Source organism: Cherax quadricarinatus, chromosome 41 (assembly GCF_038502225.1).
Source record: "Cherax quadricarinatus isolate ZL_2023a chromosome 41, ASM3850222v1, whole genome shotgun sequence".
NCBI classification, from domain to species: Eukaryota; Metazoa; Arthropoda; class Malacostraca; order Decapoda; family Parastacidae; genus Cherax; species Cherax quadricarinatus.
In genome coordinates this window covers 7957200-7977371 of record NC_091332.1, presented here as the reverse complement: position 1 = coordinate 7977371, position 20172 = coordinate 7957200, and the positions used below count along the sequence as shown (strand labels likewise).

Here is a 20172-nt window from a genome sequence, read left to right as displayed (position 1 = left end):
TTTATTCTGTTAGCCAAGATCCTTCCAAAAATTTTATAGTCACCACATAATAACGAGATTGCACGATAATCTTTAACCGTTAATGGCTCGCCTTTAGGAACTAGGACGACCACAGCCAACCTTTGTTGTTCCCCTAAAACCCCATCCCGCTTCATTATATTGAATAAACGTACCAAAAACCCCTTTAAAACGTTCCAATTTTGAAGATAAAAGTCGCTGGGCAACCCATCAATTCCTGGCGCCTTACCCAATTGCGCCCCAGATAAAGCCTCCCAAGTCTCACACTCCGTTATCGGCCCTCCCAACATCAAACGATCATGCTCCTCCAGCTCACACTGCACAAACCTACCGATTGACTGCAATGCAATTTCACTTATTCCAACACTTTGCGTTTTCAATTTAACCCATGCATCTATATACCCACTCATACCCTCCGTCGTCGTCAACTCCTGATTCACTCTATACCCCTGCATACCTACCTGAACATTCAACCCCATTAACTCCATTGCTTTGCGACGTCTGTGTTGATTCCTCAACACACACGCCGACGGCCGATCTCCCCACAAAACCTCTTCGATTCCACCCTTAAGCCTTTCCCCATCAAACCTTTCGTTTTGTAAATTTCGTAGTTGCTCCTTAATTCTTTCAATTTCTATAACAGGATAATTAGCATTCGCTTGTACATAGCAGTCGCGCAACTGCCCCTCTAAATATCGTTGGAAACCGTATTGTAACTGACTATATCTCACTCCTTGACTAATATAATATTCCTTAATTCGCTTTTTGGCTATCGTTTCCCACCAATTAACCAAATCCACATCTCTAGGTGCTTCAACCACAAGGCGTTCCCACATATGCCCAAAAGACAAAAGACTTTCCTCCCTCTTCAATAACTTTACATTTAATTTCCAAAAAGATGGACCCCTTCTAGGCACACCCTCAATATCTACATCCATTACAACTCCTCTATGATCCGAAAAAACCACATTTATCACATTCACTCTCCGCACTGTAACCGCACTAGACACGTACATTCTATCCAATCTCGCCGCATAATCTCGTCTAATAAAAGTATGCTCCACCATGCCACCCCCCCCACACACATCCATTAAACCCACACTCGTCAATAAATCTCCCAGGAATCCCAAGCAACAACCTGCTCCTCGAGGCTCCACATCTTTTCGTCGTATTACACAATTCCAGTCGCCCCCTATTATCGCTACATTTGGTAAACTACGTAGATAATATACTAATACCTCTTGTACAAAATGAGTTTTAAGTCGTACATCTCCCTCGGCCGGCCCATATACACATACAAAACTTATGTGTGCTCTACCCCATAAACCATCCACCCTAATCACTCTCCCCTCCCCCCTTTCACTATGGCGTACTACAAACGGGCTATTTTCCTTTACCAGAATGGCGACGCCTCCTTTTAACCTCGTCGCATATTCCATATACACATCATAACCATCCATTTCTAACTCATATCCAATTCTGTAATTGTGTTCTTGGATAAATACCACATCCACATCTAGACGCACCAAAAATTCATTAAACCACTTTCGCTTCCGCTCAGATCTCAAACCGTTAATATTTATTGTCAAAACCTTAAAGTCAATTAATGGGGTTTTCCTTTCGTTCTAGGTATAGACTTTTCACTTATACATTTTACACCACCTCTATCCCTCCCCCCTTTTTTGGGAACCACCTTGATAAACCCTTGTTTCGTGGATTCTCTGTTCCCTGTCCTCTGTACATCCGCCCAAGACTTTTTTCCTGGCCTTTGGGCAGGAGTAAGCACGTCGTCTGAGTCTGATGGGGTCGCAGTTCGCTTTCGCGTCCTACCCTCCACCTGCATTGGGATTTCTTTAGTACTATCGTGATGCACCTCCACTTCTGCTACATTTACCGTCATACCATGCGACACACTAGACTCAATGCTTCCATCCGTCGCCTCACCATGATGTTCAACCGATCCCAAAATTGCACCTGGATCCTCCACATGGTTGACGATCGACTCGTCTAACAAAACATCCAGTGCCTTCACTAAAGACGCCGCTACATCCTCTTCCCCCATAGTGGGCAGAGTCTCTTCCAATACTTTATTTATGTCCAGTGACGGTGATTCTTCTCGCTGTTTTGCATCCTCCAAAGCATTCTCCTGCGCTTTTTCTACCTCTTCACTCCAAGATGTCCGTTGTCGAGACGGGTGAGCATAAGACTGTTCTCGTCCCTCAACTTCCTCGACTTCTTCCGGTTGTTGCTGTTGCGATATTTGGAGATTCCCACGACGCTTACCACACTGTGCCGCTATGTGGTCATACGACCCACACAGCCGACACGTACGACGTTGCCCCGCATATGTCACATATACTTGAGTTCGAAATGCTTGCAGCATAATATAGGACGGTATGGGGTGGCGTAAGGTCATTTTGACTGAATATGTTCCCTCCAAACTTCCAGCATAAGGTCCAGCGGCCCACCGACCTGCAGAGGCCATATGAACCGTACCATAATTACGTAGTTCATCTTTTATAACAAAATCAGTCGCTTCAAAAGGCACATTCTTGATTTTTACCCATGTGTAGTATCTTGATACATCATGAAGACGTACTGATACAGCTGAATTGACGGCTATAATGGTCTCTTGATACTTATCCACCACTGCTTCGTAGACATTTGCTGACGTCATTTTAACGAAAATCCGTGTCGTCCCATTAAGTGCTACACCACATATCTCTTCATTTGCGATACCGTAGGTATCACGGATAATCGCCGGTAGTAACAAATCCATCGTGGCTCCCGTGACAGCCCCACGGGTCAACTCAACGCAAACAGTGTTGATGCGCCTGTTGCTATGCAGCGCCATGTTGGAAAATGAGCAGCACACGTCCTCACTACTCAATGACTGTTGACGAACTGGTGTAGCTCGCCTGAAACAGCAGAGGGGTGCAGAGCACAACCGCACTCTACCGTGGTCAGGCAGCGAATAAAAATAGTGATTACAGAGTGCACCACTAGAACGCTTAGCATGGCTAGGCATTTCGGGCAGACTTAGTTTTATTCTTAATTGTAAAATATTTCAAATTATGAGGTAAGTTGGTATTATGGCTAAGTGACTAAATACTAGTTTGTGAGTTTAGCAATGTAAATGCTTTTGTTTTGGCACAGTACATAGTTTCAGTATTGGAGTATCACAGGATTCATTATTTTAAGATTGAGATTAATATTTCTGTTTATGGTCAAATGAGTCAGTGAATGTAAGTGTGAACCACCAGGTGGTATTCGTGTAGTTAGTTGACAGGGTGTATCAGGGAGATAAGATGTTTTCTAATGGTAGTTTTGAAGGTGATGAATGTGTCTGCAGTTCTAGAGTTCTCAGGTAGGGTATTCCAGATTTTAGGGCCTTTGACATACATTGAATTTTTGTAAAGGTTTAGTCGGACACGGGGAATGTCGTAGAGATGTTTGTGTCTGGTGTTATGCCTGTGGGTTCTGTCACAACTATCAAGAAAGCGTTTTAGGTCAAGGTTGATATTAGAGTTTAAGGCCCTGTAGATGTAGATTGCACAGTAGTAAGTGTGGATGTACTGAACAGGGAGTAAGTTTAGGTCTATGAAGAGTGGGGGGGTGTGTTGCCAGGGATGGGATTTAGTGATTATTCTTACTGCAGCTTTTTGTTGGGTTATTATTGGATTTAGGTGTGTTGCTGCAGTTGATCCCCAAGCACAAATAGCATAGGTGAGGTGTGGATAAATAAGTGAGTGGTATAGTGTGAGAAGGGCATTTTGCGGCACGTAGTATCGTATCTTGGAGAGGATCCCAACCGTTTTGGATACTTTTTTGGTTATATGCTGGATATGGGTGCTGAAATTCAGGTTGTTGTCAAGGTATAAGCCTAGGAATTTGCCCCCATTATTTCTGGTAATTAGAGTGTTGTCAATCTTAATGTTAATTTGCGCATCTCCTGCTCTGCTACCAAACATAATATAGTAGGTTTTGTCAATGTTAAGCGTAAGTTTATTGGCTGTCATCCAAGTCGATATTTTGATCAGCTCCTCATTCACAGAGGTGTTGAGGGTGGCAAGATTAGGGTGAGAGATGACATAAGTCGTGTCGTCAGCAAAGAGAATGGGTTTCAGGTGTTGGGATACGTTTGGAAGGTCATTGATGTATATGAGGAAGAGCAGGGGACCAAGGACACTTCCCTGCGGAACTCCAGTATCAAGTGGCCGTGTTGCTGATGCTGTGTCTTTAATGGTGACATACTGATACCTATTAGTAATGTAAGATTTGAAATAAGCAAGCGCGTGGCCTCTTATACCGTAATGATCAAGTTTGTGGAGTAGGATGTCGTGGTCTACTGTGTCAAAAGCTTTTCTTAGGTCAATAAAAATTCCTAGTGGATATTCCTTATTTTCCAATGCTGTGTAAAGCAGATCTAGCATTTTTATGATTGCATCATTAGTGCTTTTATTTTTCCTGAATCCAAATTGGCAGGGGTTGAGTATGTTTTGAGCCGTTATAAATGAATACAGTCTCCTGTGCACGAGTTTCTCAAAGATTTTGGATAGCAATGGTAAGTTGGATATTGGCCTATAGTTGTTTAAGTCTGTAGGGTCACCACCTTTATGTATTGGTGTAACCCTTGCCATCTTGAGTAGTTTCGGGAAGGTGCTAGTCTCTAGTGACTTGTTAAAGAGTAATGAAATAGCATGCGAAAGGACATGGGCCGCTCGCTTGTACAGTAATGGTGGGACATGAGACAGATTCCCCGAGTTATTTTTAAGTGACTTTATAATCTCGGTGACTTCCGTGGGCTCAGTTGGTGCAAGATAGAAGGAATTAGGGAAATTCCCGTCTAGGTAGTCCCCGGCATGGGCATTGGTATGTGGGATTTTACTGGCGAGATTAGATCCTATGGTTGAGAAGAAGTCGTTTATCTTGTTAGCTGTGTCAGTGGGATGTAGTGGTGTTTCATTAGGTTTAGTTAGGACAATATTCGTGGTTTTTCTCAGTTTGTGGGTCCCTAGAATCTGAGAGTGTTTTCCAGGTCTTTTTTATATCTCCTCTAGTGTCTGTGAATATATTGATTTATTAGATGACCCCCACTCTTTTGATGAGCCTAGAAATTCTTTTCTTCTGCCCTAAAAGATATTTGAGCCTATTATTCATCCATTTCGGGTCATTTCTATTCCATCTTATTTCTTTATGTGGAATAAACGTTCTTTGGGCAGCATGTATAGTGTTTAGAAAGCTGTCATATAGATAGCTCTCCTCGTTACCCCAGTCCACAGATTGTAAGTGTTCTCTACACAGTCTAGTGATACAGATTTGTCAGTAATTTTATGGAAATTGTGCATTTAAGTCGGTTAAATACTCTGCAAATCATACAAGGAATGATGACAGTTTCGCTGATTAAGAATCTTTCCTGAGGACGTGGATTCGGAACACTTCACTCAGTCTAGAAATACGAAAAATGAGGAAGAAGTGAGGGGAGTGCACAAATGAAAGGTAAACAAAAATAGGGATATAAGGTGTCAAAATAATCTGACTTAGAAAATTAGGAATTAAAGTTGGATAAATTCACATTCAAAAAGGACCTAGTAAATCACTGGTTTATCATTAGGGTTTTAGATGAGTGGATCAGACAGCCAAGAAAAATCACTGAAGTACTTTGGATAACTAGTTTTGAAAATGTATGAGTGGTAATGGGTGAGAGAGAGCAAGATCTACCCAAACATGACTCGTTATGTCTATTACAGTGCTTTTCTATTCATATATTTTAGCTCTTATTTCTTAGAATATGGATCCTATTGTTTAACGTAATTCAAAGTACAACTGCCGTATACTTGTCAAGCAACTCCTCTCTCCAGCATTTCCCATCATTGTCTCCAGCACTGAGGCAGACAATGGGGCTATTACTAAACTACTGCGCTCATGATGTTATCTAACCTGTTGACTATGCCCCCCGCCCCATCTTAGTTCAGGAAAACACCCATACAAGTGTGGCAGCTCTGGCCCTAGGATTGGGCAGATGGACCTGGAAAGGCAACTGGACTGACCCAGGATTTAGATGCAGACATCACACAAAAGTCGAGATCCAATTTCTATACGCCTTTTGAAACCACAGTTTCCCCACCGAAACAAAATTAAACGAATTATCTGTTAATATAGACCTCGTGATCAATAAACAACATTAGAAATATATATTCCATATTTGAAGTGTCTGATGATATAGACAGAAGACAGTTAATGAACCATGAAGATATGAACGTACAAACCATGCTGTGAACTCAATAAAGCAGATGTTTCGCAAACTTCGAATATTACCACCTAAAAATGCACAAAGACTTGCTAAAATAAGAACAAGTGATACGACAGTCCTGTTTTCCCCCATGAAAGGGAGCAGGCGAGTCGAGCAGTACCAACATCCAAATGACCATGGTAAATGTACAAAACAAACGCTACCTTTTTTTCTTTTTTTTTTTTAGTGAAAAGAAGGTATGAGCATCGTGGAGCCACATAAGAACACAAGAAAGGAAGAACACTGCAGCAGGCCTACTGGTCCATGCGAGGCAGGTCTGTCTCCTACCGGCTTAAGTCAATGCCCCAACCTAGTCAGCTTAGGACATAATCCCAATGGTTGTCACATCAAAGCCACAGATTCTGACGCTAGTAAAAAATAAAGACTGCAGCACTAATACAACACATTTTTTTTTCAAGGTAAACCAAACAATAAAAACAACAATGGCTTTCTCAGGCAAATATAGGGCTCGGAGAGCAATAGTGAAGGCAAAGTATGGCTACGGAGGTACAGTGTTATAAAATCCAGCTGAAGAAATACAGTTTTTACTCGGTACAGTTTTTTTTTAACTCCTGTAAATATACAACCGAAGAAAGAGATTGGAAGATGGGGCCGGTCTCTGTATATTATACTCTCTCATTTGTTCTTTTCCACCCCTCAAGGAAGGTTTCTTGATGTTGGTGAGGGGCTCTTGATTTAGGAAATTGGATCTGTGCTCCAGTTCCCCGAATTAAGCCTGAATGTCTTCCACATCCCCCCCCCCAGGCGCTGTATAATCCTCCTGGTTTAGCGCTTCCCCTTGATTATAATAATAATAATAATCCACCCCTCAAGGGAGGTTCCTTGACGCTGGTGAGGGGCTCTTGATCTAGGGAATTGGATCTGTACTCCGGTTCCTTGAATTGAGCCTGAATACCTTCCATCCCCTCCACATGCGTTGTATAATCCTACGGGTTCAGCGCTCTTCCATGATTATATTAACAAAATTCTTCTCTGCGGAAACACGTATTAGCTAGGGTTGTCTACCCTGAGGAGGGTAAGTGTGCTGACTATTCCACCAGCACATCCTTGTGGCCTATAGGGCCCCTCAAGGGAGGTTCCTTGAAGCTGGTGAGGGGCTCTTGATCTAGGGAATTGGATCTGTGCTCCAGTTCCCTGAACTGAGTCTGAATACCTTCTATCCCTCCCCCCACATGCGCTGTATAATCCTACGGGTCTAGCGCTCCCCCAAGATTATAATAATAATTAATGTCCTATACTTGTCGCTGCCTGGATATACTCGTGGTTTGATACCCATAAATATATGTAGATTGAAAATACTCACCCGAGCGAAACGCCTTGTCAGTAAATACCCTGTTTCTTCACTTGTCAGTATCTGATACTGTTTTTGACTTAGGTGATGATATCCCCATTATCCTTTCTGATGTTGCTAGATATCCTGTTTGTATGTGACAGGTCCAAAACAGACCATCCTGAGTAATGATAATTTTCATGTATAAGCAACAATTACCTCCACTACTGTCAAAGACTACTTGGTCTAAGAAGGTTAATGCAAGTCCCAAAGAGAATGCACGCTTCTTACACAATCCATTGTAGTAGCTGCAATTTATCCATACTAGAATATGAACACAGGTATCCCTGCCACATCTATAGCTTCAATAATGATTTTTTTACATCGTAACACGGCTTTACATAATAATAATAATTTATTTCAACATGATGCATGTTTGTACAAAGTAATATAATACTTGGTGTACATGCCAAAAGCCCCTTTAAATGCAAAGCATTTCGGGCACATCACATGAAATGTCACAAGGCGATCATGTTTATCAGTTAAAAAAGACGGGAATAGACGACAGTGCCTGAACACGACTTTAATTCTTACCAGACACAGTCAACCAGCACCTGGGAAGTTTCTTCCAGTTACTGGGACCCCTGGCTCACACGCTCCTGGCTCACACGCTCCTGGCTCACACGCTCCTGACTCACACGCTCCTGACTCACACGCTCCTGACTCACACGCTCCTGACTCACACGCTCCTGACTCACACGCTCCTGACTCACACGCTCCTGACGCACACGCTCCTGGCTCACACGCTCCTGGCTCACACGCTCCTGACTCACACGCTCCTGACTCACACGCTCCTGACTCACACGCTCCTGGCTCACACGCTCCTGACTCACACGCTCCTGACTCACACGCTCCTGACTCACACGCTCCTGACTCACACGCTCCTGACTCACACGCTCCTGACTCACACGCTCCTGACTCACACGCTCCTGGCTCACACGCTCCTGACTCACACACTCCTGACTCACACGCTCCTGGCTCACACGCTCCTGACTCACGCTCCTGGCTCACACGCTCCTGACTCACGCTCCTGGCTCGCACGCTCCTGACTCACGCTCCTGGCTCACACGCTCCTGGCTCACACGCTCCTGACTCACGCTCCTGGCTCACATGCTCCTGACTCACGCTCCTGACTCACACGCTCCTGACTCACACGCTCCTGACTCACGCTCCTGGCTCACACGCTCCTGACTCACGCTCCTGGCTCACACGCTCCTGATTCACGCTCCTGGCTCACACGCTCCTGGCTCACACGCTCCTGACTCACGCTCCTGGCTCGCACGCTCCTGACTCACGCTCCTGGCTCACACGCTCCTGGCTCACACGCTCCCGACTCACACGCTCCTGGCTCACACGCTCCTGACTCACGCTCCTGGCTCACACGCTCCTGACTCACGCTCCTGGCTCACACGCTCCGGACTCACGCTCCTGGCTCACACGCTCCTGACTCACGCTCCTGGCTCACACGCTCCTGACTCACGCTCCTGGCTCACACGCTCCTGACTCACGCTCCTGGCTCACACGCTCCTGACTCACGCTCCTGGCTCACACGCTCCTGACTCACACGCTCCTGACTCAAACGTTCCTGGCTCACACGCTCCCGACTCAAACGCTCCTGGGTCACACGCTCCTGACTCACACGCTCCTGGCTCACAAGCTCCTGGCTCACACGCTCCTGACTCACACGCTCCTGGCTCACACGCTCCTCAGTATGTATTACCCACCTGACCTGACATAGTCAGAATTGCACAACACACCTACCTCATCACCTGCTCAAGGACCCTAATGGAAATAAGTCACTTTGACCTTCTTTTAGGTTATCCTACGTAATTTACACAATGTATGATAAATGTACTTATGCGTACTTGTGCATATATAAACTTAATTAAAATTTAAATCCCGATTATATGTATGTATACCATGTTCTCAGTCTGACAAAGCTCTGGTCTCCAGGGAAAATGTCTCAATACAGGGTTTCATTTTGCCACTGGAGTGGGCTATTTTAGAACTTCGCAGTTATTATAAACCTGGCCTTTCGCGGAAATGAAATATTTAATGATGTCCTCGGTGACCAGTTGAATCCATCATAATTTCAAGTAAGAATCTAGCCTGCGTGATGGGTGTATGAATCAAAACCACAGGTAACTTTTGTATTAACCTTGGAACTGAGGTATGGATGACAGGTAACCGCGCAGTTGGATGTACCAGTCTGTTAAAAAAAAAAAAAAGCACATGGGAAGGTCAATCTCGCAACACAGAAGTACAGTTGCAGGAGACATGATCACAACGTTCAAGATACTCAGAAGCATCATCAAGCTGAATTATTTTAATGTATTACTAATCATTGTCAAACCGCATTAAGGCACTTTCTCCATATGTAAAACCATGATTATAGTCATAATCAGAAATTGAACTGAACACTCAGGAGGTGCAAGACTAAGAAGGTGGGATGTTTGAGAAATAGAAATAAATCATATTATTTGACTTTGTTGAGTTATTCTAGATTTAGTTTTACACAGTTTATTGTATGCAATCATTATATAAAAGTTTGAAATTAAGTATGAGACAATAAACAATAAACACAGGTAGACCTAAAGATTGCAAGCCAGTTTAGTATAGGCGAACTTCCTCTGTGTGAGTAAATCTATGGCATTTCGAATTCATTATTATGGCAGATATTCAGGTGAGTACAGGTCTCCAGGTCAAGTGGTCAGATTTAACTCTGAAGGTCAATAAAAATCTTACCATTCAACATCATAGCATATTCACCCCAAAAGTAATAAATTTATCATTAATATATATATATATATATAAAGTATTTATATTATATATTATAAATTATCCTACAAAACTTGTTTGTTAGTAACCAGAGGAGGCAGAGAGTACTGAAGAAGAATATTAATATATGTTGTGCGTGTGAGAAGCGGAATTATCGCGCATGCTCACCCCAGTGACAACAAACATGGCGGCGAGTAGTGAGGAGAAAGGCTTGTTGGGCGCTGCTACTAAGCCTCACAGACGCTACGGCAGCACCTCAGTCAACATGAAGAAGCCAGAGAACGTAATAAGACACCGGGTATCTAAGCAAGACACCTTACAGGGTATAGCGCTAAGATATGGCGTTACGGTGAGTAGTTAGTAGTGGGTGTTGTCACCTGTGACTCGTTTGTGTTGACTTGCCAAGACTCTCACACCCTTTACTTATAAATTTCTCATTTATTTTACCACAATTTATATATATATAAATACATTTATGTGTTGAATGTCTATGGTCTAAGGTTTACCTTTCACGCACAGCAAGTTATTGTGTCGTTCATGCAAGAAAAGAGAAGAAACTTTCTAGACCACTGCACTTAAGTTAAAAATAAGATTTGTTCTGATTTTTAACATGGAGGGTTAGCCACCCAGGATAACACAAGAAAGTCAGTGCATCGAAGACTGTCTGTCTGATTTCCATTGTGTTCCTTCAATTTTCCCCCAGGATGCCACCCACACCAGTCATCTGATACCCAGGTACCTACTTACTGCTAGGTGAACAGAGACAACAGGTGTAAGGAAACATGTCCAACATTTCCACCTGTGTCAGGGATCTAACCACGGACATGGTGTGTGAGGCGAGAGTGTTGCCAACCAACCCGTGGGGCACCTATAAGAAATTAGTGTAATAAAACTTTCTGGAAGGATTTTCAACACTTTAATAGCCCTATATCAATATATGGATATAACAAAGAGTCATTTTTGTATGTGTGGCTGTACCCCTTCACTTGCTTTTGTATTAGTTGACTTAGTTATTCACAGTGGCATTTGAAACTGCTGTATAAATATAATAGACCATTATTACCAAATATTTTAATTTTCATATTTTATCATTGTTTTAGGTGGAAATTTTCTCATTTATACAGGGTAACTCTTCTGTCCTATAGTTCAGGATCTGATCAGATATGCTTTGCTCTTTGATCAATTTTATTATGTAATTTGCAATATCACTTTAATTGAGGATATTCCAAATTTTGTAATGGTACATGCACGCTTCTTTTAGGCTTCTGACAACTGCACCCAATCCAAAAGTCTCTGTGCCACAGGACATCATATTTTAGACATTAGGAGCATTTTCTTCACCAGACAGTATGCAGCATAGATTTTTTGCCTGATCAGATCATTATCATTTTTTTTTTTATTTATTTATTATTATTTGGAAATGATACACAGTTGTACAAAAGAAATAGTGGTTGAGTGTACATGCCTAAAGCCCCTTGTATTGCTTTTCATTTCTACACATCTATCATACTTTTGTTACATTCTATATCTCATTTTGCATCTGTCTTAAGAAATATTTCTAATATAGTACTGGGAATTAAGCATCATTCTTGTTTTCCTTGTGGATGCCACTTATGATTGGTCCCAGTTCTAATTTCACATATTTATCAAATATTATTACTTATGAGTCAGCCTTGCCTCGATCCATGTACATATATGTCTTGCCCAACCCAGGATTCAATATGGGCTCTTTAGGTTGTGAACTGAATGCTCTACCTCTCAGGCTATTTAATACTGCAATTTTAAGAGCAAATACCTCTTTAACCCCTTCAGGGTCCAAGGCCAAAATCTGAAGTGGTGCTCCAGTGTCCAAGAAATTTTGAAAAAAAAAAAAAAAAAAAAAATCTTACAGAATTAAAGAGCATATTTTTGTGAAGGTAATAAGACAAAAAAAAAAATTCTGATCAGTACTTACCGAGATACAGTGCCAAGAAGTTTGTCCAAAATGATGTGGTGGCGGCAACATCGACGAATTCTACATACGCGCATTACTTTATTTAGTGGTTTTTGTAGTTTTTTCTTTTCTTTTCCAATTTTTTCTTTTCCTACTAACATTTGGGGCCTGAGAGACCAATACTGTATATAATGTATATATATAAACTCACTGTATTGAACACAATAACTGCACTAAAGTTATTATCATATTATTGTTTACCACTGTTGTTTATTACAATAAACATGCACAAATCTTGTATAATACTAATGTTCTATCATATATTTACATATTTACAATCACTGGACATGGTTTTAGAACTGCTGGAGCTTGTGGAACTCCTTGAAACAAGGCACCATACACTGAGGCACCTTACATTCCTCACACATAAACCGAGTGTCTTTGCATCTTTGTTGCCATCATTTTGTTTGTGCACAGACAACACATCTCTTCTGAGCAAATTTCTTCTGAGTTGAAGGAAGCTGTATTATGAAATGATCACCTTCCCTCCTCAAACGCTTGGGTATATCCTGAGGAATTCGAGGACCGTGTTGTATAGCAGGTGTTCTTACCTGGTACTTCATTATGAGTTGTCTGACAACAGACAAACAAAATTCACCATACGGTGGTCTGTTGCCAGTCTTTATTTGGTACATATTATATGCATTGAGCATTGAAATGTCCATCAGATGGAAGAAAAGTTTCATGTACCACTTGTAACTCTTATGAACACAATCAACAAAACCAATCTGCATGTCATATTTGTCAACCAAGCACATGTTTTGTGTATAATAAATCACTGTCGCTGGTTTTTGAATACGTTCATTAGTCACTCGATTAGGTTTGCCACTGTCTTGCATTTCATTACGGTGAATGGTTGCCAACAATGTGACATCTCATTTGTCATGCCACCATAATGCCACGATGTCATTGGCAGTAAACACCTGCACGTTATCACCACGAGCACCTGCGTTGAGCCTGGGCATATGCTTGTGATTAGAACGCACTGTGCCACACACATCTGTCTTGTTCACTCGCATGAAATCACTGAGTAATTGGCTTGTGTACCAGTTATTGGTATATAATGTATGCCCCTTACCAAGATAAGGTGCCATCATGTTTCTCACTACATCACCTGAGATACCCAATAACATCTTGGTATCTTTCAATGTTTTACTTCCGTGTATACAACAATATCCAACACCAGGCCACTGTCACAGTCAGAGTACAAACAGTTTTATACCAAAGCGTTTCCTCTTTCTCGGTATATACTGCTTGAATGACAGTCTACCTTTGAACAAAATCAAAGACTCGTCAATTACAAGATTCTTGAATGGATAAAAGTGTATGCTGAACTTTTGTTTGAGATACATGAAAACATTTCTAATCTTGTATAACCTGTCACTTCTGTCAGGCCTGGTTTTGTCAGAGAAGTGCAACATACGTAAGAGTAAGATAAACCTGTTCACTGGGATGATTTCACTGAAGACCGGGGTAGAAATTAGCCGATCTGTGGACCAGTATGCTTTTATATTATGCTTATAGACATGAGGCATAAGCATTATTGTTGCAAAAAGCAAATACATTTCTGCAACAGTCGTCTCTTTCCACCTGTGTAGTCTTGACTGTGGTGATATGATCGTATTTGCCATGGTGTACTCAAAATACTTATTACTTTCCCTGACAATAGTTTGCATCAGTGGCTGGTCAAAAAATAATTCAAAGAATTCCAGTTCATTGGCCATAGTTCCAAGGGGACAAGTAGGTAGAATTCCACTTTGAGAGTCATCGAAGTGGTGGGGCTTGGGAACAAAATTGGGATTTTGCTGCCAATCCCAGATACGGTTTGCTGGTGGATACTGGACATCATAGGCTGGTTGTGCGGGTGGTTGTGGTTGTGGTGGGATGGTGGCTGACGCTCCGCTTTGTCCTTGAACTGAGTCAGCAGCGTGGGTCCCAGCCTGGGCTGGTGAGTCACGCATGGCGGTGCCACTACCATCACCACTACCACCATCTACTGATGCCTGTGGTCTATCAATGCCAAGTGTAGCCACATCATCCTCACTATCACTATCTAAACCTGGTGTAGGGCCACGGGATGTACTCCGGGATGTACTCTGTCCCCTGGGCACAGCATAGGGTACACTACCCGAGCGCATGTGGCGGCGCACATACCGATGCTTCACTGGTGAATATGATTCCTCACTATCAGTACTCGAATGATCGTCAAGCGCAATAAAATCACAATCCACATCACTATCATCATCATTACTGAAGTCAGAGGCCTGGCCATGCGAAAATATTAGTTTTCTCTTGCATTGAGGTACAACCGACCGTGAGTCACGAGTGCCCACACCAGAGGTAGAAGGCTGAGGATCGTCAGGGTTTTCTGCACTATTATCGATATCCTGGTCATTCCTTTCGGTCACTAACTGATCAAAGCCGTAGAATTCGCCTTCATTTCCACTTCCATCAGTGTCAGAACTATCAGATAGGAAGAGGAGAGTCCCAATTTTCTGGGGAGTGAGAGTGAGCCGGTGTTCTCACAATGCTATGCGGGCGCCTAGATTTTTTGTTTATGGCGCACACCCACCACGCAGACCCGTTCTCACATGTAGGCCTATGAGAGCTTTCACGCTAAATTTAACGGCACTAGAATTTTGGCGTAGATCTACGGTTTGGACACTAAATGTGAAGCCATAGATCTACGGGACGGACCCTGAAAGGGTTAGTATCCCATGGGTATGAAGTACAGTATGTAGAAACTCCATGCAGACTAGATGTATTTCTGTTAGAGCGAAATCTAAGAAAGTTATCCCTTTATTCCATAAGCCCAGCCTTCTGGTCATAAAATTCCAGTGCAGCAAAACAAAAATATGTATGTGTGTTTGTATGAATTTCTGTACATGTGTGCACTTTCATATGTATACAGTGCATGTGTGTCTTTACATTTGTAACTTCTTTTTATGTATACATGTGCAAATGTATACTTATGCATGCATGCATGCATGTGTGTGTGTATACGTGTAGTGTACTCACCTCACCTATTTGTACTCACTTATTTGTGGTTGCAGGGGTCGAATCTAAGCTCCTGGCCCCACCTCTTCACTGGTTGCTACTGGGTTCTCTCTCCCTGCTCCATGAGCTTTATCAAACCTCGTCCTAAAACCATGTATGGTTCCCGCCTCCACTACGTCACTTTCTAGGCTATTCCACTGCCTGACAACTCTATGACTGAAGAAATACTTCCTAACATCCCTTCAACTCATCTGAGTCTTCAACTTCCAATTGTGACCTCTTGTTTCTGTGTCCCCTCCCTGGAACATCCTGTCTTTGTCCACCTTGTCTATTCCGCGCAGTGTTTTATATGTCATTATCATGTCTCCCCTGACCCTCCTGTTCTCCAGTGTCGTCAGGCCAATTTTCCTTAACCTTTCTTCATAAGACATTCCCCTTAGCTCTGGAACTAACCTTGTCGCAAACCTTTGCACTTTCTCTAATTTCTTGATGTGCTTGATCAAGTGTGGGTTCCAAACAGGTGCTGCATACTCCAGTATGGGCCTGACGTACATGGTGTACAGTGTCTTGAACGATTCCTTACTAAGGTATCGGAACGCTGTTCTCAGGTTTGCCAGGTGCCCATATGCTGCAGCAGTTATCTGGTTGATGGGTGCTTCCGGTGACATGCTCGGTGTTATGCTCACCCCAAGATCTTTCTCCTTGAGCGAGGTTTGCAGTCTTCGGCTGCCATAGTGAAGAGCTCTGTTCCACAAGGCACAGTACTCGCCCCCATCTTATTCCTCATCCTCATATCAGACATAGTCAGAGATACACATCACAGCACCTTTCAAGGCAGGTGAAATTGCTGACCTAGAAAATGTACAGAGAACCTTCACGGCATGCATAACAGAGATAAAACACCTCAATTACTGGGAGCGCTTGAGGTTCCTAAACCTGTATTCCCTGGAACGCAGGCGGGAGAGATACATGATTATATACACCTGGAAAATCCTAGAGGGACTAGTACCGAACTTGCACACGAAAATCACTCACTACGAAAGCAAAAGACTTGGCAGACGATGCAACATCCCCCCAATGAAAAGCAGGGGTGTCACTAGCACGTTAAGAGACCATACAATAAGTGTCAGGGGCCCGAGACTGTTCAACTGCCTCCCAGCATAAATAAGGGGGATTACCAACAGACCCCTGGCAGTCTTCAAGCTGGCACTGGACAAGCACCTAAAGTCGGTTCCTGACCAGCCAGGCTGTGGCTCGTACATTAGTTTGCGTGCAGCCAGCAGCAACAGCCTGGTTGATCAGGCTCTGATCCACCAGGAGGCCTGGTCACAGACCGGGCCGCAGGGGCGTTGACCCCCGGAACTCTCTCCAGGTAAACTCCAGGTAAACAGCACCGTATCATCCTTTGCGGATGATACTAGGATCTGCATGAGGCTGTCATCTGCTGAGGACGCAGTTAACCTCCAAGAAGATATAAACAAAGTTTTCCAGTGGGCAACGGTAAACAATGTGATGTTCAATGAGGACAAATTCCAACTACTCCGTTATGGAAAACTGGAGGAGATAATAACTAGAACAGAGTATACTACAGACTGGTCATACAATAGAGCGGAAAAATAATGTAAGGGACCTGGGAGTAGTAATGTCTGAAGATCTCGCTTTCAAGGATCACAACAGTGCCATGATCGCACATGCAAAGAAAAATGATAGGATGGATAATGAGAACGTTCAAAACGAGAGATGCCAAGCCAGTGATGATCCTTTTCAAATCACTTGTTCTCTCTAGGCTGGAATACTGCTGTACATTAACATCTCCATTCAAAGCAGGTGAAATCGCAGATCTAGAGTGTACAGAGATCCTTTACTGCACGTATAAGTTCTGTCAAGCACCTTAACTACTGGGAATGCTTGGAAGCACTTGACTTGTACTCATTGGAACGCAGGAGGGAGAGATATATCATAATCTACACTTGGAAAATCCTGGAAGGAATGGTCCCAAATCTGCACACAGAAATCACTCCCTACGAAAGTAAAAGACTGGGCAGGCGATGCAAAATGCCCCCAATAAAAAGTAGGGGCGCCATTGGTACACTAAGGGAAAACACAGTAAGTGTCCGGGGCCCAAGGCTGTTCAACAGCCTCCCATCAAGCATTAGGGGAATTGCCAATAAACCCCTGGCTGCCTTCAAGAGAGAGCTGGACAGATACCTAAAGTCAGTGCTAGATCAACCGGGCTGTGGCTCATACGTTGGACTGCGTGCGGCCACCAGTAACAGCCTAGTTGATCAGGCCCTGATCCATCAGGAGGCCTGGTCATGGACTGGGCCGCGGGGGCGTTGATCCCCGGAATAACCTCCAGGTAACCTCCAGGTAGCCTATAATCCGTCTGTGGTCTTCTGTGCCCTTCCCCGATCTTCATGACTTTGCATTTGGCGGGGTTAAATTCGAGAAGCCAGTTGCTGGACCAGGTGTCCAGTCTGTCCAGGTCTCTGAAGTCCTGCCTGATCCTCATCTGATTTAATTCTCCTCATTAACTTCACATCATCTGCGAACAGGGACATTTCTGAGTCTAACCCTTCCATCATGTCGTTCACATATACCAAAAATAGCACTGGTCCTAGGACCGACCCCTCTGGGACCCTGCTCGTCACAGGTGCCCACTGTGATACCTCATCACGTACCATGACTCGTTGTTGCCTCCCTGTTAGGTATTCTCTGATCCATTGCAGTGCCCTTCCTGTTATATGCGCCTGATCCTCTAGCTTCTGCAATAATCTCTTGTGAGGAACTGTGTCAAAGGCCTTCTTGCAGTCCAAGAAGATGCAATCAACCCACCCCTCTCTCTCTTGTGTCTTCTGTTACTTTATCATAAAACTCCAGAAGGTTTGTGACACAGGATTTGCCTTCCATGAATCCGTGCTGGTTGGCGTTTATACTCTTGTTCCGTTCCAGGTGCTCCACCACTCTCCTCCTTCTCTGTGCAGATGTATGAGTGCATGTATTTTTCTACACTTGCATTTTCATGTGCGCATATTAATATGCAAGAGATTATATAATTATATATATATATATATATAATATATATATATATATATATATATATATATATATATATATATATATATAAATATTATATTATGTATGTATGTATATATGTATATATATATATATATATATATATATATATATATATATATATATATATATATATATATATATACACACACACACACACACACACACACATCTCCACTGCCTCCAGCCTTCTCCTGCAACATTCATCACCCATGCTTCACACCCATATAAGAGCGTTGGTAAAGCTATACTTTCATACATTCCCCTCTTTGCCTCCAAGGACCAAAGTTCTTTGTCTCCACAGTGGTGCACTTAGGAGTCTGTGGAGACAAAGAACTTTGTCCTTGGAGGCAAAGAGGGGAATGTATGAGAGTATAGTTTTACCAACGCTCTTATATGGGTGTGAAGCATGGGTGATGAATGTTGCAGCGAGGAGAAGGCTGGAGGCAGTGGAGATGTCATGTCTGAGGGCAATGTGTGGTGTGAATATAATGCAGAGAATTCGTAGTTTGGAAGATAGGAGGAGGTGCGGGATTACCAAAACTGTTGTCCAGAGGGCTGAGGAAGGGTTGTTGAGGTGGTTCGGACATGTAGAGAGAATGGAGCGAAACAGAATGACTTCAAGAGTGTATCAGTCTGTAGTGGAAGGAAGGCGGGGTAGGGGTCGGCCTAGGAAAGGTTGGGGGGAGGGGGTAAAGGAGGTTTTGTGTGCGAGGGGCTTGGACTTCCAGCAGGCATGCGTGAGCGTGTTTGATAGGAGTGAATGGAGACAAATGGTTTTTAATACTTGACGTGCTGTTGGAGTGTGAGCAAAGTAACATTTATGAAGGGATTCGGGGAAACCGGCAGGCCGGACTTGAGTCCTGGAGATGGGAAGTACAGTGCCTGCACTCTGAAGGAGGGGTGTTAATGTTGCAGTTTAAAAACTGTAGTGTAAAGCACCCTTCTGGCAAGACAGTGATGGAGTGAATGATGGTGAAAGTTTTTCTTTTTTGGGCCACCCTGCCTTGGTGGGAATCGGCCAGTGTGATAATAATAATAAAAAAAAATAACATACATACATACATACATACACACACACATACATACGCACACACATATACGTGAGGCATTACGTAGAATGAAAAGGGGTAAAGCAGCTGGAACTGATGGGATCATGACAAATGTTAAAAGCAGGGGGGGATATAGTGTTGGAGTGGTTGGTACTTTTGTTTAATAAATGTATGAAAGAGGGGAAGGTACCTAGGGATTGGCAGAGAGCATGTATAGTCCCTTTATATAAAGGGAAAGGGGACAAAAGAGATTGTAAAAATTATAGAGGAATAAGTTTACTGAGCATACCAGGAAAAGTGTACGGTAGGGTTATAATTGAAAGAATTAGAGGTAAGACAGAATGTAGGATTGCGGATGAGCAAGGAGGTTTCAGAGTGGGTAGGGGATGTGTAGATCGTATATGTGAACAGTATTTAGATAAAGGTAGGGAAGTTTTTATTGCATTTATGGATTTAGAAAAGGCATATGATAGAGTGGATAGAGGAGCAATGTGGCAGATGTTGCAAGTATATGGAATAGGTGGTAAGTTATTAAATGCTGTAAAGAGTTTTTATGAGGATAGTGAGGCTCAGGTTAGGGTGTGTAGAAGAGAGGGAGACTACTTCCTGGTAAAAG

At 43.0% G+C, this 20172-nt stretch overlaps 1 protein-coding gene across 1 annotated transcript in view; it reads left to right on the top strand.

The window, feature by feature from the left end:
• The first annotated feature begins 10602 nt into the window (after window positions 1-10602).
• Window positions 10603-20172, top strand: part of red (LysM peptidoglycan-binding domain-containing protein red) — a 47896-nt gene continuing 38326 nt past the window's right edge. The window contains exon 1 of the mRNA XM_053786647.2: window positions 10603-10788. Coding sequence (XP_053642622.2) covers window positions 10624-10788 — 165 coding nt within the window. The 5' untranslated portion in view covers window positions 10603-10623. The remainder of the gene's footprint in view (window positions 10789-20172) is intronic.